Source organism: Scardinius erythrophthalmus, assembly GCF_964197995.2.
Source record: "Scardinius erythrophthalmus genome assembly, chromosome: 16".
NCBI lineage: Eukaryota > Metazoa > Chordata > Actinopteri > Cypriniformes > Leuciscidae > Scardinius > Scardinius erythrophthalmus.
Genome location: NC_138236.1, coordinates 6,060,024 through 6,084,185, shown reverse-complemented (window position 1 = coordinate 6,084,185; position 24,162 = coordinate 6,060,024). Strand labels below are relative to the sequence as shown.

Sequence of the window (24,162 nt, the reverse complement as noted above, 5' to 3'; positions counted from 1 at the left end):
TCATGATGGGGGAGGAGATAAAGTGAGCCAATCAGCAGTAGTGAGTGTATCCACTCATGATGGGGAAGAAGATAAAGTGAGCCAATCAGCAGTAGTGAGTGTATCCTCTCATGATGGGGGAGGAGAGAAAGTGAGCCAATCAGCAGTAGGGATTGTATCCACCCATGATGGGGGAGGAGAGAGAGTGAGCCAATCAGCAGTAGGGGGTGTGTCCACTCATGATGTGATCATGGGGAGGAGAGAGAGTGAGCCAATCAGCAGTAGGGGGTGTGTCCACTCATGATGTGATCATGGGGGAGGAGAGAGAGTGAGCAAGAGGGAGATTTAAAGAAAGAGTGTAGAAAGAGAGATGCCTGAGAGACATTACAAAAGAGAAAAGGTCAGAGGAATATCACTGGAAGAAGAAGGGTTTTGATCAGGCAAGATCAAAGACCTAAGAGGGAAGGCCTGAAAATGGATGCCAAGGTTGCGTTGTTTCTGCTCCATACGTGAGTTACATTGCTTTTGCTGTTTCACAGAACCAAGATATGCTGTTGCTGTAAGGTTAGCTATAGTAACAGGGCAATTTTGAGTGTCATTGTTTGTCTGGAGCTGGTGTGCTGCTGGCGACTAACGAGAGACTCTTGCTTGTATATACTCTTGTGTACTGTGTGTTCATTTTTTTGTTCTTGTCATTTGTTCGTCATCTTCACTGTATTTTTACAAGTATTTTTTCTTCTTCTTCGCTTTAGCTATAGAGACATCCACTCTTGCATTGTGTGTTTATTATTTTGGTGGCAGAGCTATTTTGGGTTGATTTCAAATATCAACAGGGTTTCTCAGAAATGGCTTTCATTTTTAATTAAACATTTTTTTTCACCTTTAATTAAAAAAAAGTTAATTTCTAACCCTAGTTGTAATATGGTTGTTTACTGGTTGCGAGGCAGCAAAGTTTCAGGTATACAGGTTTTAGGCTTTGGATCTGTGTAAATGAAATGCCACTATCTAAATGGAAGGTTTTCAAAATGTAATTTGAGCTTTCTTTGTAAGTATAAACTTTACAAAAACTAAGAAGTAGATAGCACATGAAACAAATGTCGAATAAAAGTTTTAGTTGGTTGAGCAGTTTGGGCTGAATTAATTGCATAAGTTTAATACTAAGGGTTTGTAGTGCATAATAAACCACTAAACAGAATGTCTGAGGAATATCAATACACTGCTGCCTTAGACTGTAATTATCACTGAGCAAATGAGCTTTCACAGCTTCATCTGCTGTGTCTAAACATTCTTCTGTTGATGAGTTGTGTTTTCAGGTTGTATCTAAGATTGCACGTCTTATGAACGAATTACGTACACAGTGAGATTTGACATGATTTTACTCTGTTGTGGCGTGAACCTCTGTTGCCTGCTGTTGCCGGTCTGTTCTTACTGTAGGCGTCGGGAAATATTTATGAAGCAATACTTCCCACTATTGGTTGACTGTGGATAGTGCAACAGTGCCAGAGTGTTTTGCCACGAGCAAGGGAATATCATTTCAGTCAGTTGCACCACAATTTTACATCTGCTCATCTAATTAATGTTATAATCATTTATATTATTAAAAAAAATGTTTAATGTTTATATATAAACAACAACATTTTTGTCATTTTAATATAATAATAAAATGTATTATTATATTAAAATGACAAAAATGTTGTATATTTAATATAAGAGTAATTTTTTTGTAAAATATATATAATTTTGTTTTACATCTGCTCAATGTTATAATATTTTATATTATTAATAATAAAAATAATAAATAATTATTTTGTCTATATATATATATATATATCAATATATATATATATATATATATTTTTTATTTTTTTAAGATATATGCAACATTTTTTACTTTACTCCAATTAGATGTTTTAATAAAATATTACATATAATAAATAAAATAATAAAATCATATATAATAATTGTAATAAAAAAAATTATTATACATATATTTTTTCAGTGTTAAAATATTTTACATGTAAAGTATAAATGCCTGCACACTGTGTGTCTTATATGGTTAGATGTTTTTTTTTTATAGCCTTCATAAAGGTTTAATAAAATGCATGCCCTTACAAATCATGTGAGCAAACATTGCCTATTATTAAGTTTTCTAGTGTCAGACTATGCAATCCAAATGATCAATTTGTTGTCTGTTGTCATGCATATTAATTCTGAGTCTGTTTCTTTTTCTCAGAGTTTCCTCAGTAGAAGACTGAAGGGGTCCATTAAACGGGCCAAGAGTCAGCCCAAACTGGACCGAACCAGCAGCTTCCGCCACATGATCCTCCCTCGTTTCCGCAGCGCCGACCAGGACCGGTACCGTCCAAACTCTTCCTCCCATAAACGCATGCTGAAACAGTGCTGTGTCATGAGTATTGTACAGTCATAGTGGGATAGTTCACTCAAAAATGACACCCTGTATTCTTTTCTTTTTTTCTGTAAAACAACAACACTTTTCCAATGGTTTGGTGGTGAATTATACTGTTAAACTCCAAAAATGCACCATTAAAGCATCATAAAAAACAATCAAATGACCAGTGCACTATAATTCCTGACCTGAAATTTAAGGAATTCGTTTATAGTGCATGAGTCGTTTTGTGTTTCAGGAAAGAATGAAAATAATATAAAATCGTTATAAAATAGAGGTCAGCGAATCATCATTTTTGGATGAACTGCTCCATTAAACGCCGGTTTGCACTGCGGTTTAATATCTCTTAATATCTGCAACGTCCTCTGGTTCCTTATTCTTCTTCTTCAAGCATCCAGACAGGTGCTGAGGTGCTCTTTTAATGGTTTTTTCATTCATTTATTCATGCTCCAAGCTCTAAGCTCAACCACGGTCAGCCTGTGTTCTTTGAGAAAAAGGCAGGTCGTGGTTTTTGAAGTTCTTGCTCAGTTTGGACAGGGAAGTGCTCCAGTGACGTTTCTATTTCAAAGAGGAAGTTTTCCGCTGTGCTGTATCTTTGAAATGAAGGCCGTGCTGCCGTTTTGAGTAATTCAAACAGACAACTCCGCTTTCATATAATCGTTTGATTCAGCCCTTAACTGGAATCGTTGTGAGCTGGATTGTCGTGTGACGCACAAATGGAGTCTAACAGCTGGAGTGACAGTGTGCGGTGCGGCATTTCAGTGCTGTGAATGGAAAGGCATCGTTTCTTCTGCTCCCTTTAATTTCGGGATGTAATTGTGTAATTGTAACTGGTTGTCAGGATGATTTAAATCCACAAATCTAATATGCCAGCAAAAATGCACTGGAATTTTGTGTACAAACCTCACTTATCTTTTGGATTTGACTGACTGTGTCCCAAAAGCTTGTTTGTGTAGTTTGTGAATGACATACTTTGTCCAAATTCTGTCATAATTTCCTCACCCTCACGTTGGAACGTTTTTCGTTCCAAAACCCAAAATGAGGGTCTTTGGAAATGTCCAAGTAGTTCTTTTCCATGCAATCCAAATAAATGATCTTGTCAGGCTCAATAAAAGCTCCTTAAAAGTGGCTTGTATGATAGCTTTGTGCAACGAACAGATTGAAATGTAAGTCTTTGTTCGTCTCAGTTACTAAGTACATTGCTTTCCGAGAAGAATAATCCCTTTTTTTTCATCTAGCTTCCCGCACATTAGTCTCCTCACCTGCTCAAAAGCCAAACCTAATGGAAGATGGATGTTATGTGAAAAAAATTAAATGTACATTACATTTTAAGTTCAAACATAAATCAAATGCACCCTGTTTGAGATTTCATTCCAATATAATAATAAAAAATTATATTAGAAGGCAAAAATACAGTAAAAATCGTAATATTCCTGTTCCTGGGCTGTTTCTTCTTGTCCGTCACTGTTAGATGTCTGACACCAGTCGTGACATCAAACCCGGCGAGAATCGAGAGCTACAAGTCTCTAAACATGATATACAGAGGGTGAAGCATCATGACTACATTTACAATACTTTTATGGTGATTTAATATTATTTTGAAGCTCGACAGCCCCTCGGCCACTATATGCCTTCGTTGTATGGACAAAAGCTGCTTGGACATTCCGCTTAACATCTCCAACGAGTAAATGATGACAGAAATGTCGTTTTTTCATCTCTGTCCTGTTGTCCTCTTGTTACTGCTGGATCTCTGTCCTTCATTCGGTCTGTCTGTCTTTGTCTTATTCCTTTCAGTTCCCATGGTTTATGTAACATTTTGATTTCCTCTGAGAAGTCTCTCACTGTCTCACTACTTTCACTGTCTCCATCTCTCTCTCTCTATCTCCCTCCTCCACTCGCTCTATCATTTCTTTCATTCTGACTCACTCCTTTGGGTCTATTTTTATACCTTCCATCTCTTTCGCTCTGTCTCTCTCTCTCTCTCCCACACTGTATGCACTTAACGCTGTGAGGCTGTATGTATACATATACAGTGATTCTCCGAAGACGCAGGGGAAGCGATACATCACTAGTAGGGATCTAACAATTTATCACACTTTTTCTCTTGATATTTATATAATTGTACTTCTCGATAAGCTTGTCAATCTTCTCTTCAGCTCTTTTAAGGGTTTGTGGCTCTAAACTGCGAAGTGAGTGTGTGTGGGGGTTTGCAGGTACAGTGGGGTAAAGGTGTATGTTGTTATGCAGTGTAAATGTACTCGCATTTGTGCTGAGACTGATTAGAAACGTATGCAAGTAAAGACTTTTTCACTTTTAAGAATTCTCGAATTCATGAAACTATACACTTAACGACACGTTCGCTCATGTTATTTCAGGGCAAAAACTTTCCTCCTATTCGCTAATTACCCACAAGCCTATGGAAGCTTGTTTTTACTCTGCGAGGTATAAAGTCTTTTTTAAGGAAAAAAGGCGGGATTTTTTTTTTTTTTCGAATTGCAAGTTTATATGACTAGCAATTGCGAGAAAAAAGTCAGAATTGTGAGATAAAAAGTCGCAATTACCTTTTTTATTTTTATTCATGAATCAGTATATTTATAAACAGGATAATTTAATTTTATTATTAAATAATTTTTTTTATGCAGAGTAAATGTGCTCATATTTGTGCTGATTAGAACTGATTAGAAATGTGTATGAAAGTAAACCTTCTCTTACTTTTAAGATCATATTAAGGGGCAAATTCACAAAACGATACACTAAACGTTTTCTCATGCTATTTGCTAATTACCTACAATCCAGTTTAACCAAGTGCAAAATGCAATGAAATGAAATCCACCTTGAGAATTTAAGATTTTTCTTTTCTTTAATTTTGGGAAATTAGGCTAATTTTAGATGATTTTAGAACTTTGAACTTTGAAAGTTAAACTAAGGAAAGCAGGTGGAAACAGAATTTTATTGAAAAGTGATGATTGTGTAAATTTTTTATCTATCAAAGTAAAAAAAAAATGTATATGGATACGCAGTGTAATTGAGTCCGCTTTCAGTATTTTCAACATCGCAAATCATGATGTGCAAATTCCGTTCAACACTATTCATTCTTCTTAGTAAATTCTCCCCAAGTGCTCAAACACTCATGATTTATCTCAGGGTTGATGATAGAGGCTGATGTCGTTGTCCATAAACCACAAAAAAAGGACTTGCAAAGAAACCCGACTTCTGTAATGTCAAATGCAATACTGACCTCATCATGTAGGCGTGTGATGTAAGCGCAACCTGTGAGCCTTTTCTCTCTCAGACATGCTGTTATTGCTCCCTCACAGGACTCGTCTGATGCAGAGCTTCAAAGAATCACACTCCCATGAGTCTTTGCTGTCTCCCAGCAGCGCAGCCGAGGCCTTGGATTTGACACTTGATGAAGATGCGATCATCAAGCCTGTTCACTCCAGTATACTGGGACAGGAGTACTGTTTTGAGGTGATCTATAGCAAACTATACACTTCAGACTCATAACTTGCATGCTCCTTAGAAAATCAATGAGATGTTTATTAAAAAAGTTAATTTTATTTTTTTATTTAATACAGATCTGATGGAGCTATTTTAACTGTACATATTTAAAATAATAACCGAATTTATGCACATTTTCCTGTTCAAATGTTCACACACTTAGTGTTCACATTTCTTAAAACCACGTGTTGCTCCCTCAACCGTCAGTGACTATCTATCAATCCATCCATCCATCCATCCATCCGTCCATCTGTAGATCTGTCTATCTATCGTTATATCGTCAAATTTTTCCAACTAACAATTCTGCATACCTGAATTCAAATTCATTTTAAATTCAGGGATTGAAATAGAATTTAAAAGGCACTCAATTCAGTTCCAAATGGGACACAAGACATAACCATGTCTATCTGATTTTTTGCATTTCCCCTTGGTGCCACTAGTGGCATAGAAATCACACATTTCACTTTGAAGCATTTAATGCATGACTGTATTAGCTCCAGTGCCCTGTGGAATTGTGTTGCTTTTTCTCCTAATTACACTGATGGTTGAAATAGTGAAACTCATTATTCCTTTCCTTAGGTGACAACTGCTTCAGGAACAAAGTGTTTTGCCTGTCGGTCGGCTGCGGAGAGAGACAAATGGATAGAGAATCTACAGAGAGCTGTCAAACCAAACAAAGTGAGTGTAAAGAAGAAAAAGCAAAGAGGAACGCTGTATTTCTCTCTCCTCTTCTTCCATGACTCTGCACCAATCTACTTCAGCAACAACCTCTTCTGTCATTTTCATCTTTGCACTCATTTTACCCTCTACTGGTGTTTGTGGGATTCTCAAATGAACTTCCATGTGCTGTTCTGCCACATAATGAAACAAACTCCTTTTTTAATCTGGTATGCTAAGATGTATCCCAAAGGCCGATGCAGAATACTGAGTGTTCCTTCTTCAGACATCTATTATCTCTCATGTTGGCTGTGTCTGTTGTTTGGGTTTTGAATGGATAGGCTTTAAAAAGTGTCTCGGTGGAACGAGCAGTGTGGATTGACTCGTCCAGATGTTCAGGCAGCGGGAGTTTGGACTGAATCGTGGAGAACATGACACAGGCGTCCAGAAAATGATCAGCTTGCTCAGTCTTGCAACAGATGCGTTGTCAATATTACAATAAATGAGGACAGACCAAGGGTGTTCATTAGTTTGGATTATTAGCTGATTAGTTTAAGAAGTTTCCGAAGTTATGGAAAAATCTGAGTAGTTCATAGCAAACCATTGAAGCACTCACTGGCAAAAAACACGATTTGAACATATGGCACCATGGGAATGCCATGTTTTTTTTAGCTTTTTTTAAACGTTTACCATAGTTTCTTTGACATAGTCACAGATGGAGTCACAGTCTGTTCACTGACCGTCAAAACGGGAAAGCTCTAATCAGAATTGTTATGTAACTTCTGGGATTTGGGTTGCACAGTTTTTACCAGTCCACCTTTACAAGGTACAATGTGCTTTGTGTGAATGTGTGAAATCATCACCATATGTTCGCAAATACCTTGAAAGATATTCAGTTTTAAGACACTTAGTTGCAAGTAAAGTAGATATCAGAACTGTCACTTTATTAATACATATTATGTTATAATATTAATGTATATAATAATAATAATAATAATGTTTAATATTATAAATATGTAAATCTATAAATAAAAAATAAATATATTAATAACAACTTTATTATTAAAATAAAATGTAAAGTTAATTTATACTAATGATAATAATAATAATTATAAGAATGAATAATAATTGCCATTTATTTTAGGATATACAGAAATTCAGATAATTTAATAAATATATTAATAATAAATGTATGTTATTTCAGGATGTGCAGAAATTCAGATCACATATTTTTTCCACTGTATTTTTGGTACACTGAATTGACATTATTTTGATGCATTTCCACATAATCAATATGTCTAATGTCATGGATTACAGATTTACCCGCTTATGAACAGCATGTAAAAACAGAATGAACTGTGATTGGTTGCTTTTTGCATTCAGTAGCATGGTATGAATATATATACCATACCCCCTGAGAGACCATCACTGTAGCATATTAACATCACTGTATCTTTTAATAAAATGGCTGGAGCTTATGAAATCTGTTTTTAAGGGTATATTACTATAAATGCCAGTAGAAAACGAATGTTCCAGGGCCATTTTGATGAGTCTGAATGACTCATCTTTCTCTGAAACATCATTGTCTATGACCACTCCAGCACTTTTAGACATGCAGTAGGTGTTAGACTAACAGTAATTCAAATCATTATCCTTTCTAAAGCACTGCCACCCTCAAACTTGCAATCTCTCCTGTCTGTCCGCATGCTTAACAGCACATTTAAAGTTCTGCAAACCCTCTCACCATCACCTATAGTTTATATATGATGCAAATATGATTCTGTTTCCCACACTCAGGACAACAGTCGACGCGTCGACAATGTTCTGAAGCTGTGGATCATCGAGGCCCGTGAACTCCCACCCAAAAAGCGCTATTATTGTGAACTGTGCTTGGATGACATGCTTTACGCCCGCACCACCAGCAAACCCCGAACCGACACTGTGTTCTGGGGTGAGCACTTTGAGTTCAACAACCTGCCAGCTGTCCGCAGCCTCCGCCTTCATCTTTACAAAGAGACTGATAAAAAAAGACGCAAGGTAAAAGACTACCTCATGCTCTTCTGCTAGACACTCAACTCCAAATGAATACTTATTGTGGCTTTTTGTTCATACATAAGACGTCTAGGCTAGTGTATTTGTAATGGCACACTAGCATACAAATATTTTTATTTTATTTAGTGACATCAAATATATGAAAGATATTCGAAGGTTTTTTTTGTTGTTGTTGTTGTTGTTGTTTTTTTGAGGTGCTTGGTTAGCCTGGCTAACGTCAGACCTCTTCTCATTGAGACGTGGTCTGGGAACCACATGTTCATTTTCTCGTATTTGAGGCGTGGTTTACGAATGCCCAGAGCCGTTTATTGGGCGCTACAAATGTCTATCAAATGCGCCTGTACGTAGCTCATAGCCAATCGTTTCAATTATACCAGATGACGTATGTAGAGCGACAGAAATTCGACGAGGAAGAAGACGAAATAAACTTGCGTTCTAAACTACTTAGAACAATATCTAAGGCTGCATCGAAAGGTAACTTCGCGTCTGATGCCATGTTGGATCCATAGATATAAACAAACTGCTTCGGTGTGTCGCATAGACGTCGTCATCGTCTTGCTGCTCCCTCCCCGTTCTGTGATTGGTTCCCGACGGGAAAATCTAGTCCATGGTGTCCAGGCTGCCTAGCAGCGTGAATAAAATCGCGCTGTGCGCAAGGCAGCATGAGGAAACCCAGGCTAGTGCTTGGTAGCATTTAAACTAGATATCCACAAACAGATTTGTTAAATAATATAATAAAATGTACATTTAATATTATCAAAACATATTAAAATATATAGTTAATATAGTTATGTAATCCAATTATATTGAATCCACTAGACTCTACAAAACAAATTCCCAGATATATGCATTTACAATATGCAAATAGCAAGCAGCAAATAATAGCTTCATGGTAATTGGCTATTTAAATAAAGATCCTGGAAATACAAAACTATATAAAAAAAATACAAAACTGCACTTGACAAGCAATTCTAAGGTTTCTAACATTGGTGCTATTTTTTTTTTTTTTTTTTTTTTTTTTTTTGTAGCTTGATGATGCTAGCCTTTCATTAGCTAAGAAGGGGTACATCCTGCTATTTTAAAGTGACTGATCATCATCATTTTTTGTCTATAACAGGAAAAGAGCACATACCTGGGCTTGGTCAGCATCCCCATTTCCAGCATCACTGGCCGTCAGTTTGTGGAGCAATGGTACCCCGTCATTCAGCCTAGCGTCCTGGCCAAGGGTGGCGGTGTGGGAGGGGGCAAAATCATCAACGCCTCTCTGCGGCTCAAGTCACGCTTTCAGACCATGAGCATCCTGCCAATGGAGCTGTACAAAGAGTTCGCAGAGTATGTCACCAACAACTACAGAACGCTGTGCGCGGTTCTGGAGCCACTGCTGAGCGTCAAGAGCAAAGAGGAAGTGGCCTGTGCTCTGGTGCACATCCTGCAGAGCACAGGGAAGGCCAAGGTAGGACTTTGTTTCAATAATGTGTGTTTGTAAGAATGTTCAAAATCTTGTTGAGCTGCCTACCTAGACAGGATTTTGAGGCATTGGATGCATGCTCCTGACGCAAAAGCTTGTCTAGGTAAGATTTTAAGTTACAATAGCATATATACTTTGTTGTGACAAGCTCAGTTACAGTTGATTATAAATATACTTTTGAAAATTTATTTTCAGATACCAATCAAATGCTTTCAGCTCCATTTGACTCATTTACCATGTTTAAATCCAGCACCTGCTAATATTTAATTTAATACTGAAATGATTGAAAAAATAGTTTAATCTAATTAAAAATGAAATATTTTGCCTTATATTTCTGTATCTTGTGTAATTTATACATTTTTGGAGATGTTACATTAAATTTGCAACATCCTAACATCAAACAAATGTGGCGCACAGTATTATTTTACTAGTATTTATATACTATTATAGTATTTATTCATATTTTAAATAAACTTAATATATTCTCTTGTCATTTTAAATTTAGTTTGTTTTAATAATTGTATGTGCTTTTGTCATTTTATTAGTCTTTTTTTTAAATATATAGCTTTAATTTACATAGTTTATTTTTAGTAATTTTAGTACTTAAACTTTTTAACATCAGTTAATTGCCAAGGCAACTTTTCTAATTTGAATTAAAAGCTTTTCATCTTTTCATTCATTTTATTTTAGCTTTATTTAAATTACCGCAAACAGTTTTTACTAGCTTTAGTTAACAATAGCAACACTGACATACAGAGTTGCTGCCTATCTAGGGCACTCCAAATCAGTCACTTATTTGGTTTTATCTTAATTTTTTACATGCAAGCAATTGTAAAGTGATTACAGACGTATCTTCTTTTGCTCTGCACAAGGATTTTCTTTCAGACATGGCAATGTGTGAGGTGGACCGATTTATCGACCGAGAGCACCTTATCTTCAGAGAGAACACCCTGGCCACCAAAGCCATAGAAGAGTACCTCAAACTCATTGGACATAAGTACCTCAAAGACGTTTTAGGTGAGAGTTCCTCAAATTCTGAGATTGTTTGAGAGTTGTCGTTGTTTCTGTTGCTGTACGCTCACACATTAAGGGTTTCATTTGAATTAAGGTGATTTTATCCGAGCGCTGTATGAGTCAGAAGAGAACTGTGAAGTCGACCCAATGAGAACTCCACCTTCTGTACTGCCCGAACATCAAGCCAACCTCCGGATGTGCTGTGAGCTTGCACTCTGTAAAATCGTCAACTCTCATTGGTTAGTTACAAAGCCGACATAGGACAGTCCTCTTATGGGCCGTTCACACAGTCTTGAGCTGTTTTAAATGGACACGCCGTCTTAAAGGATTAATTCACCCTAAAATGAAAATCAAGTCATCCTTTACTCACCGGCATCCTGGCCAAATTGACCCATTGGCTTCTGTCCATCATCATTGCCTTCTAATCATACCCATCTCAAAAACAAAAATATGTGAACAAGCACTTGTGATCCATATACAGCTCCTGCTGAAGTATTTCAATTACTGAAAACGCTTAATGTGAAAAACACTTAGGGTGGGTTGCACCAATAAGGATTAAATTAAGCAAAGTTTAACGCTAATCAAGGATTTGTTGATCTGGGTTTTATTTTAAATCGAGTTGTGTTGCACCACTTAATTTTAAATGTAGATGAACAAATCAGGGATTACAGTTCTAACCTGTGATTAAAACAATCAATCTACGATAAAAAAATTCTCCCTCATGATGTATTTGCCAATTTAACAGCAACAATGTTAATATTCCATTTCCTCTTTTATAGACCACTAGAAACTCTCACTCTGACAATAGCTCTTGCCAATAAAAGAAATAAACTTGTAAAATGTCAACTGTGTTTATAAACTGCTACGTAGAAAGACTGTTAGAATTAAAGAGCTGATCAAGCAGCATAGGCAGAGGGTGAACTGACGGAGATGAACTGACTTATTGGTGCAACCCACCCTTAAAGTGCCGTAATAATGTACTAAAACAGAGATATTAAAAGATCAAATTCAGTTTACACCTTTTTGATGATGCCAGAATTTGAACTGCGGCGCTAATAGAGTCTCACGGCTGTGCACAGAAGACCAACAGCCAAGGTCAAGATGTTCGTTGTTTTTTACCAAACCCTATTGTATACACCCAGAACATTTCTGTGATACTTTTGCTTTAAAAAAAAAAAAACCTTGATGCTGGTCGATATTCACTGCCATTATATGGACGAGCGTGACATTTTTTTTTAAATTACTCCTTTTGTGGTCCAAAAAAGAAACAAGGGCATTTGGCATTAGAACAACACCAGGGTGAGTAAATGATGACTTGATTTTCTTTTTGGGTGAACTATACCTTTAAAGAACAGCAATCAAATACATCAATATAGCACGTTTACATAGAGGAAAAAAAAAACAGCTGGGACAGATGCAAGAACACATACTGTGTGAATGGCCCCTTACTGCTTTTTTTCTATGGAAAGTGAAATTCTTCTTATGCACAGTGACAGTAAATTTTTTAAATGGGTAAATTTTAAAATTGATTATATTTAATAATGTACACCACACCACAGGGCAGTAAAATTGGTGTTATTTTTTACAACTGTGACTCTTTAAAACAGTTTAAGTGGCAAAACAACTTTTTAATGATAGTTATGATAGCAGATCTTCATAGATTGCATGGTGAAAATTGTATGATGATGCACATTATTCTTAATCATGAATTTCCAGGCTTATATATTTTAATATTTTAATATATTTTAAAAGAATGGACAGTGAAAGCATGATAACAAACCAACTAAGTTAATCATCCTGGAAATATATTGTTTGTTTTCCCCAGTGCGTTTCCAAGAGAACTGAAAGAGGTGTTTGCGTCCTGGCGCGTGCGATGCGCTGAGAGAGGAAGAGAGGACATTGCAGATCGACTGATCAGTGGTTCCCTCTTCCTGCGCTTCCTGTGTCCAGCCGTCATGTCGCCATCCTTATTCAATCTCACACAGGAATACCCCGATGAACAGACCTCACGCACACTCACCCTCATAGCCAAAGTTGTGCAGAACCTTGCAAACTTCTCAAAGTCAGTACACACTTCTTTAAGGTCTTTTAACTTTATTACCATGTCATCATTTTTGCTGTATGCTCTGACTCGGAGTACTGTAACTTGCATTCACGCTGGTCTTTTCAGCAGGGAAACCCTTCTGATTGGAGATGGATGATGTATTGGGACCATTTTGGTTATCAACCGATATTTAATTTAATTTTTCACATCGGATATTCAATTGTGCATTCTCATTTTCATCATTCTGAAATGGGATGCGTGATATAATGGGACCATATTAGTTATCAACTGGCATTATTTTATTTTATTCATTTATCCACACTGGATATTTGTATTCTCATGTTATCTGTTCCAATGCTTAACATATTGGGACCATATTGGTTATCATCATTTTTTTTATTTTTTTTATCCATATTTGATATTTAGTTGTGCATTCTCATTTTCCCCATTTTTAAAATTTAGATAATCTTTGTGCCATCTAAAGCTCACTTGAAATTAATCTTTAAAATCACTAATACTTCAATAGCACTGTATAATGTAATATTTAGCAAATATTCTAAATTAACATCCATTTTTCACACTGTACTTTATAATGTTATGATGCTTAAAATCACCTTTTCAGCATTTAAAATAATTGATCTGGGACAGTCATCTTAACTTTGGGTTAAGGACACAATAGTGATGGGGATCTCTTTAGTGCTCCAGTATTATGGGTTACATTATGACGTTAGGGCTGTCAGCCCAGATCATTAGACATTAAGCAATATCAAAGCTATAACATTAGTGCAGCTGTTACTGATGTTGATGATGATGATGAGCATTATCATCTTTATCGTTGACACAACATTCTATGTTCCTACTAACCATATCAGGCCATGTCCTTACCAGTTCTTCTCTGTATTACAGGTTTGGCAGTAAGGAGGAGTACATGTGCTATATGAATGAGTTTTTAGAGATGGAGTGGGGCTCCATGCAACAATTCCTCTACGAGATCTCCAATCTCGATACCGTGAGCAACGCAGTTGCTTTTGAGGGCTACATCGACTTGGGAAGGGAGCTCTCGATCCTGCACAGTCTTCTGTGGGAAGTCATGGCACAACTAAGCAAGGTAGATGATGTTTGATAATCTAGACGAAGATAAGTGTGATTGTCTACTTGCGTTTGTGATCGTTCATCAGGTTGGTCTCCTGTTTTCTGTCTGTTGTTTGTGCCAAAGGACGCTATCATCAAACTCGGACCATTGCCCCGCCTTCTAAATGACATCAGCATGGCCCTCCGTAACCCGCACCTCCAGAGACAGCCCAGTCATCAGACAGACAGACAGCCTCCAGAGAGACAGACAGATAGACTGCTCTCCAGGCCCAGCTTCAACAGGGCCATCTCATCCGAGTTCCAGAACCTCATGATGAGAGACCTCAACAGGTAGCGTCTGGGGTCTTTATATGCACGCGTTATTTGTGTCACATCGCAGCACCTTGGAGAAGAGAGGATCTTCCAAAACCTAGTTAGTCTGCCTAATATTTTTAGGCATCTGTGCCAGGGGTTTACAAACTGGAGAGGAGATGCAAATGAGTGCTACATTTACAGGATTTTAATTTCTTTACTGTTTCATTCATGCTTTCTGTTTTTAAGCTTTTTTATTAAATTTTACATATACTTTTTTTGTTTTTGTTTTGGTACAATAACGAGGCATTGGACTATATGAAAGACAATTATTTAATTTAGGAAACAACATGTTGTCTATAATATCACACTTGTATTGTATTTTATATTAAATATTTTTCAAACAGTACAAAAAACATTTAAAATAAAATGTTTAATGTATGTTTAATGTTTAATGTAAAATGTTTAATGTAATTTTATTATATTATAAAATATAATAAAATAATATAAAATATTATATATAAAAACGGGACCACATTTGGGGGGATGCAAAGCCACCTACAAGTAAATAAATAAATATTTATTTATGTATTGTATTTTATTTTAGATTTTTTTTTTTTTTAGTTTTCATTTTCCCTATTTTTGCATTTGGATTTTCATTGCCGTCATCTAAAAAAAATGTATTTTTTCATACTTCTGCTTCTGTCAAAGCTTAAATTGTTAACTTTAACTAAAAAAAAAAATAAACATTTTATTTATTTAAAAAAATAAACATTAACTGAAATAAAATAAAATATAAAAACTTACAATTATTTTATTTCAGCTAGTTGCCAACATTTCTCATTTTTATTTAGTTTAACTTGGAAGTTCTAAAGTAACTAGAACTAATTCATAAAAATGAATAAAAACTATAAAGACAAACTAATAAAATGACAAAATTACTAAAGCTTCAACTAAAATTAAAGTGAAAACAGAAAATATACAAATCAAATCTACTTTAACATATTAACAAAAACTATAATAGTATATCAATGATAATAAAATAATACAGTATCAAAGTTTATTTTATTTATTAATAAAATAAATAATCAACTACAAATCAAATATCACATCATATGGCTTGCTAGGTTTTGGAACTGAGCTTGGTAACACTTTATTGTGATGCTCCCCAACCAGACATTCAACTGACTATAACAAAATTTCAACTACATGTAAACTTAATGGGTCTCATTCATGAAACACGAGCAGGACGAATTTTTGTGTAAATCGTGTGTAAAGTGGTTCTGGCGTAAATTTTCGGATTCATTAAAATGTTCGTATTTTCCAAATGTTAGTTGGTACGAAAGAAATCTACACCTGCTCCCAGCCACGCGTAAATAGTGCGTTTAACATCCGAACGTTTTGCTCATTAATAAGGCTGCATTTTAATTCACCTTAATCGGGTACATATTTACACAGCATTTTGAAAAAAATATTATATATAGTAATTACATACGGTTTTTCTTTTTACTTATATTAAGAGAGCCAGTAATAGCATCTGCAAACGGAACACAAGTCCGCAAGTCTTTTTTTTAATTTTTTTTTTTTTTTTTTTTTTTTTTTTACATTTTTTTATATTCAAGCTGTTTATTCTTTTTTTTTTTTTTTTTTTTTTTTTACAAGTCCGCAAGTCACAAGTGTTGCAGTCAAGCTTCATGTCGAACCATTTTCTTTTCACGGGACTGTTCGATTAACAGATGAAACTCCATTAACTGCATATAATATGCTGCCAAGCATTTTTACCTAAAGCATTTAGGTAAAAGCATTAAAAAATCCCTTTTTTTTAGGACCTGATACGCCACTATGTACGCTTGAAAATAAAATGTGGCGTTTTGAATGAACTTCTGATAATAAAACTTAAATTTCTGCATCTGAGAAATTTCTCTTCTTCATTCGCTTTTGAGAAAACGTTGAAATCCTTCGTTTCGTGTCATAATATGATGCATATAGTTGTCAGTCGGTTTTAATGGGCGGGATTTATGGTAATTGAGAGAATGAGCGTGCACGCGCGTCCCATTTACGACTGACTGGAATTCATTAACCCACACACACATTTCACTATCAAATCTGACGTTTACGAAGTATTTGTGAATCAGGAGAAGAATTTTCGGGAATGTCTCTTTACGCGCAAATCACTCACATATTTACGCGTATATTTACGAATGTTTCATGAATGAGACCCAATGAGAGTTGATGACATGTAGTTGACAAGTTAGAATGTCTAAAGTGGACCATCGAAGTAAAGTGTAACCCTGAGCTTAAGTGAATGTCTTATGGAATATTGCTTCTGGAGCAAATGAGCATGGAAACTCTTTTCCTTGTCAACTTTCTCATATCTCATCCAGTTCAATCGATATCACTCGCCTGCCCTCTCCAACCTCTGCCATGTCCAGTGGCGGAGCCCCCCCATCCCGAGCTGGAATAGGGGGTTTTGTGGATCGCGATCATCCTCACCGAGCCTCATCTAAAGAAGTTTTCTACGTTGCCCGTCCCCCGTTGGCCCGCTCTAGTCCAGCGTACTGTACTAGCAGTTCTGATATTACTGATCCAGACCCAAAGGTAAGTCCCAAAGGACAGTGGTTCTGATTGGGTGGGGTGTTCTGATTAAATAATATCCCCTCTCATTTAGAATTCTTTCATGACAGTGGTCAGTGCTTTCTGGTCCAAATTCTCATTTGAATAACAGCTCACTCCCTAGCACACGTTTCCCCAGCTTTTCTGAGGGTTCGCTTTGTTCCTGTCGGAGAAGGAAGCGCCACTGACCTGCTCACTGCATGGTCAAATACCACCCAAGCATGGAAAAGAGGGCTACAAGATGATGTGGGTGCAGTCAATACATAAAGAGATTCTTTACGTTAAACTTCCATCACCATTTAGGATTCAGGGTCCTGACATACAAAAATGTATATTTCACCCAAAAATGAAAGTTTTGTGATTATTGTATCCTGCACTTTCATGTGCAATGTTTATAGTGACAAGTTTTCAGAATGTAAAATATTTATATATTATAAAAATAGTTTAAAATCGTATAGTTTGTGAACTATATTTCAGGTCTTATGAACACATACGAGAGAGAGAGAGAGAGAGAGAGAGAGAGAGAGAGAGAGAGAGAGAGAGAGAGAGAGAGAGAGAGAGAGAGAGAGAGAGAGAAAGAGAGAAAGAGGGAGAGAGAGATTTAATTTAAAAAAAAAATCTATATGACACAAATGGCACCTGTCATGTCAGGGTTTGCCTCAGATGGACACACAATACCATGTTTAGTTCATTTGACTTTTGTCATCCATTTCATCTCTACTTTGCTTCAAAATATAAGTCTCAGAATATAGCATGTGTCATTCTCCCTATAAATAAATATATAAATAAATAGAAATTTAGTTAAAATTAATTTTTCTCTTATAAAAGCAGATGTTAATTATTTATTGTTTATTTATTATTATATAATATTATATTATTTACCATCATTTAAATATTATATTGTATAGAATATTATATTTTAATAAATAAATATAATTTTCCTTGACATCATTACCAGGGGTGCATTTCCCAAAAGCATCGTTAGCCAATTATGGTCGCAAGTTCCGTCGTTATCAGCATAGTTTAACAAGTCTGTGTTTCCCGAAAACATCGTTCCAACGAACATTCGCAAACAGCATCGCAAACTTGTGTGGTTGGAACAGCTCTCGAACTGTGGTTAGAAGCATAGTTTCTAGTTTTCATGACATGTGGACTTACAGTTTTTCTCAGTCGCTTTGGTGCATTTCTCATAACACTATTTACATTTGCACAACAGTTAATGCAGTTCTCAAAACAAATAGTACAAACTGCAAAACCTAGTTGATAACCTGCAAAAGTGTGTCACTTGCTCAAAATGGATAGCCCATTCCTCAAAAGCAAGTATTTATGTCAATGAAAGTGTCAGTGTCATCAAAATAAAAAGTCCTGACACCATCGTTTATGAACAAGATAGTCAAATGGCTTAGTCGTGTTTTCATTATGACAGTTTACTCTGTAAATGTTTTCCAATGATAAAAGTCAGATCTTGGTGACACTACCTGAAAATGCTCAATACAGCACTAAATACTATTTGCACAGCCATTTGAAAAATACAGTAAAGTTACACATTACTGTATTTATGAGGTAACTGAGTACAAGACACTGAATATATGTATGTTTCACATTTTTACTGCATATGCTCTTTGCAATTCTAATTTGTTCACAGCATTGTGCAAAGAAAAAATACACCATTATTTACAACAAACATAAACTCCCTTTGGGTAGAGCTGTGCACAACTGTACACAATATTGCAGAACATATTGGAACTGAACATACAACATACATGGTACTGTAATCATTCATGCACATCCAGACGTTCCTCTCTGTCTGGTCACATAATTTACAGTAATCTACATCACAGCGAATATCATCTCTTGCTCAATTGCAAATTGTTCAATTTAGGAGACTTTTTCAGGATTTTTTTTTTTTTTTTAAATGACAAATTTTGACAGCTAGTTCAACATTTTTGTATGTAATGACTCAAGCAATGAAATGAGGACTATTAGTTTTATATGGAATGACTATTCAGCATTCACAAGTATAGTTAATTTTGACTGACATGACATAAGCAAATGATAAAGTTATAAAACAGCAGAGAGTTGTATGAAAGCAATTGATGCATGTCCAAAAGCATTTGCAATTTGTTGGAAGGAATGAGAAACTGCTACTATGATGTGCCCAAATGACTAAATGTTGTGGAGGTTGAACTAACTGTTGTGCAAATGTAAATAGTGATGTGAGAAATGCACCAAAGCGACTGAGAAAAACTGTAATAAATCATTGTCTTGAGCAAAAGCAAGCTGACATTCAGTACAACCCGTGTCTTTTATTTAGAATACATACAAATGTAATTTACATCTTTTAGTTTGGAAATCTGTAAATAGAGCAAAATAACTGGGAAAAATGATAATTAGTCCTCAGATGCCATGTCTGTAATTTATAGCAAAACATCTAGTGTTAATTCAATCTCAAACAGTTTCATTTAAAGAAGTTATTACTCCATTACCTGCGTGACATTATTAACCAACGTGGTTGAATGACCACTTTGCGACCATATGGTTTCGGGAAACAGTCGTGACTAGCAAGTTGATTTCTCCAACGATGCTTAATACGTCGTTATACGGGAAACGCTCCCCAGGACAGCTTGGCTTCTGTTCTTTATATTATTATTTATTATACAACATAATTTTTTGAAGATTCTGTAAATTTAAGCAAAAAAAAAAAAACTTACCTCTGTATAGACTATAATCAATAAGCTAAGCATGATTTTTTTTTAAATGGAAAAACCTTTTACACAAGCATTAAACAATGTAACAATGAAACATTTAAATAAACTGTATATAAAAAGATGGTGCTTTTAATGTCCATTTTGAATTCAGTTAAATGAATTATTCTCCTGTAAAATCAAATGTTACTTGTTTATGTTTATTATGTGTTATATATTTAATGTGTATTACTATTATTTAAATATAATATATATTATTTAAACAATTCAATATAATTTTTCTTGACATTATTGCCAGGAGGCAATATGTTTTTATTTTATTTTATTTGACAAACTGTATGAAAAAGAGCTGCACAAAAATTCCACTGAAAAAAGAACAGCATATGACAGAGTAAATAATGACAGAAATGTCATTTTTGGGTGACTTATTCCTTTTAACCCTCAAGTTCACTCAGTAACATCACTCACATGCAGTCAAGCCACATGCATAAACCGCCCACAACTGCTGCGCCCGGCAGGTATCTGCAGCGCTCTCGCCCGTAGGTTCTAGGTGTTAATGAAAGCATTTCTATGATGGACCTCCAGGACTCAAGAATGAACAGCGTCTCTAACCTGCAGTCTATGGGGGACATGCTCAACTCTTCCCAGGCCTCGATTGCCGGCCTCGGCAGCTACGGTGGGCTCGCGGCCTTGGGAGGAGGCCTCGGAGGTCAGCTGCGCGCCGGAGGGCGTATGTCGGCCGGATCCGGCGGTTCCAGCATGTCCGGAGGTCTGAGGTTGAGCCAGCTGAGCCAGATGGGAGCCACCACCGACTCGCTGTCCCAGCAGCAACAGCAGCAAGCCGCCGCACTCCGCTACCCCCTCTCCTTCCAGAACCCTCTGTTCCACCTCGCTGCTGACGGGCCTCAGATTCACCACCAGCACAGTCGAGCCCAACCTCCTCCTCCTCTCCTGCTGGCCCCTGAGCCGGACGCCTCTCACCCAGCGTACATCCCGCAGTTCGCCCATGGTGGTTTCTCCCGAAGCGAAGACCTGTCCACCCTCAGACCCGGCCCTCATCTGGGTCAGCCGAGCATCATTCACTCCCACAGCTACAGCGACGACTACACCCGCCATAACCAGAGTGACTTCAGGGGACGCCAGCTCTCGATGCACATGCAGGTATTTTCTTGACCATCGTTTTGATCTTAAAAAGGACCTATTATGCCCTTTTAGTCTTGATTTTGTTTTTTGGGTTTATTAGAATAGGTTTTCATGCTTGAATGTTTTAAAAACACATTATTTTTCACATATTCTCCATTGTTGCAGCACCTCTCTTCCCAGTCTGTCAGTAACGTTCTTTTAGTTCCTGTCTTTATGAAGCCCCTCCTTCTGAAAAGTGCAGTGTGCTCTGATTGGTCAGCTAGACTACTGTGTTGTGATTGCTCAACTACTTTGAGCATGTTTGGGAAATGCCACGTCCCTTACCATAACCGCGAGTTTCAACACTCTACTAACTAACTCGACCAGGCCTGTTCGTTCCTAGAAGAAAACTAAAGACTTCAAGGCACTTTGTTGACCTTTGTTTACATTCACTATATAGTCAGCTGTCCACAAATGTTACAAATGTTAACAAATTATGCATCTTTTGTCTATGGAATCAAAACAAGACTTCATACTTTCATTGTGAGATGAATCCAATCCGCCCGTTAAAAACAAATCCATTAGCATCTTTTGTCCCTAAAAGCATCAAATCTGTCAAATATTGTTATATTATCCATTGTTTACATCAAATTTCTGAGTAAATTGATTTAGAAATGAGTGGCAGAAATGGAGGTTGTTTATTTAAGCATGTGTCTCATGACCAGGAGCAGCAGCAGATGGCAGGCATGGCATCGCAGACCGGCACATCTCATTCATCACTAGCCACGCCTCCTTCCACCGTTCAGCCTGTCCGTCAAAGCTCCATGGCTCCTCCCACACAGCGCATGAAATCGCAACCCTCACATCAGCTTTCGGTGAGTTCTGCCGCCGCCGCCACCCCTGCAGCAAAGACCAGGCCACAGAGCGGAAACCTGCTCCAGTCCCCGGAGTCTGGCTTCGGGAGCCGGCAACAGGGGCCCCGACAGCAGCTGTCCGTCAAAGACAGCACCCCCCCGGGCCTGCCCCATCAGCAGAGCTCCACCAGGGAGAGCCAGGGATCCCAGGGCTCTCAGGGCGGAACGCCACAGTCCACACAGCAATCGAAATCACATAAGGAACGCCAGCAGGTCCAGCAACAGCATCTGCTCAAGCCTACCATGAGCAAACAGGTGTTCGGATCAGAAAACTCCTACTCTACCTGTTATCAATGTCTAGTATTTCTTCAGCTAGATATTTCTTTTTGTGTGTGATCTTTATAAAATTCTTTTTAAAAATCATTTATGACGGAAAGTCATGAAAAAGTGTAGAACTTTTAAATAGCCACCAACTTGGCAATATTTTAATTGTTTTAACTCTTTTTTTTTTTGTAATCAGCAATATTTATCACACCACAATTTATCCATCTGAATGGAAAACGTAGTGATAAATGTGGTTATTTCAAATAAATATTTATTTCACTATAAAAAAGATATAAAATACCTCACTTTTTTTGCAGTTTTGCAGATTTTAATAATATTTAAATGTTTATTAAAGTTATTTACTAGATAATATCTTGTTAATTGTACTTTTCACAAATTATTAAAAAAATAATATTTATCACACACAAAACTTTTCACATATTTGTGTAGATTTTAGAGAAAAATCTGCAGAATTCTGTGAAATGGATTTAAGCATAATAAGATTAGTCAGCATTAATAATAACATTTTTGTTCAAATAAATTAATACTTTTATTCAGCAAGGACGCATTAAATTGATCAAAGTTGGCAGTAAATGCTTTTATAATGTTACAAAATATTTATAGCTGGGTTTTTTTAAAACCTTCTGTACATCAAAGTATCCTTTAAAAAAAATGTTCACATAAATGTTCAGCAGCACAACATTTCCAACATTGATAATAATACTTTGCCAACAATTGTAATAATAAGAAATGTTTCTTGAGCAGCAAATCATCATATTAGAAAGATTTCTGAAGGATCGTGTGACACTGAAGACTGGAGTAATGATGCTGGAAATTCCTCTTTGACATCACAAGAATAAATTACATTTTAAAATATATTCAAGAAAACTTTTTTTTAATTGTAATAACATTTCATAGCATTACTGTTTTCAATGTATTTTTGATCAAATGAATGCACCCTTGGTGAGCATAAGAGACAAAAACATTCAAAATCTTACCAACCCCAAACTGTGTAAATATTGCAACCCAAATGCCTGTTTCCTTACTTACGTGATGTTTTGCTCTTTTCCGCAGGGCTCTTCCCAATCTCCATCCACTCTCAACCCCACGACCCCAGCCTCTGAGCGAACCGTCGCCTGGGTGTCCAACATGCCTCATCTTTCTGCTGACATAGAGAGTTCCCGCATCGACAGAGAAGAATTCAAGCTAAAGGAGTATTCCAAGAGCATGGACGAGTCGCGTCTGGACAGGGTGTGTTTCTCTGCTTCTCAACCAGATACAGTCAAACACAAAATTAATCAGACACCAGATATCATTTTTTATATTTTTTTACTAGTGGGTGCAGGACACTATAGTTCATTTATCTAAGTCAGGATAGCAAAATAAAGTAAACTGTGACATATTATACCCAAAAATTCTTCATACAGCGGACTGCCAGTAAAATGTATAAAAATTTGGGACCCTTTGATCTGACCATGTTTTGTTTAAATGATTTTTCTTTAATTGCTAATGCGACATTTTTACACCACAGACTGAACAAAATTAAGCATTGTTTGGTAATTGGTTGACGTAAATTGGTATTATCTAATGGTGTACTTAATTTAACAGCTGACAGCTATTCAACCTAATTCATTTGTGAGACAGTCTAAACAAAACCAGACAAAACCAGTGAAATATCAACTGATTTGATAAATCTGAGTTCTTGTCATATTTTATTACCAACTATAGCGAATAAACTGTGATAATGTGAGAAATGTTGAAGGTGTCTGAATATATTTTGGTTTGACTGTATATTAGCTATGTGATTTGGGTTTATTTTAATTAAGCCAACAGATATTGCCATGCTAGACGGCTGTTGTGATGTGAATGTTGTGAGCTTTGAATTAGAATTACTTCAGAGTGTTTTCACACAGTTTGTTCTTGATTCCTCTACTCGTGCAAATGAACTCGTCTCCGTATACCAAATGTCCCAAGACACTCAGTTGACTGAGCGCAGTTGTGTCTCAGCACACAAGTGTCAAGGAAATGCATATCATGTC

The 24,162-nt window shown here is 36.5% G+C and overlaps 1 protein-coding gene across 1 annotated transcript in view; it reads left to right on the top strand.

Moving 5' to 3' along the window:
* Positions 1 to 24,162, top strand: part of syngap1b (synaptic Ras GTPase activating protein 1b) — a gene marked incomplete at its 3' end in the record, with an annotated part of 90,995 nt that overhangs the window by 50,381 nt on the left and 16,452 nt on the right. The window contains 14 exon segments of the mRNA XM_081388322.1: positions 2,213 to 2,334; positions 5,704 to 5,857; positions 6,467 to 6,565; positions 8,342 to 8,581; positions 9,714 to 10,049; positions 10,937 to 11,081; positions 11,173 to 11,317; positions 12,904 to 13,140; positions 14,029 to 14,230; positions 14,306 to 14,544; positions 16,890 to 17,103; positions 20,409 to 20,984; positions 21,671 to 22,114; positions 23,198 to 23,374. Coding sequence (XP_081244448.1) covers positions 2,213 to 2,334; positions 5,704 to 5,857; positions 6,467 to 6,565; positions 8,342 to 8,581; positions 9,714 to 10,049; positions 10,937 to 11,081; positions 11,173 to 11,317; positions 12,904 to 13,140; positions 14,029 to 14,230; positions 14,306 to 14,544; positions 16,890 to 17,103; positions 20,409 to 20,984; positions 21,671 to 22,114; positions 23,198 to 23,374 — 3,330 coding nt within the window.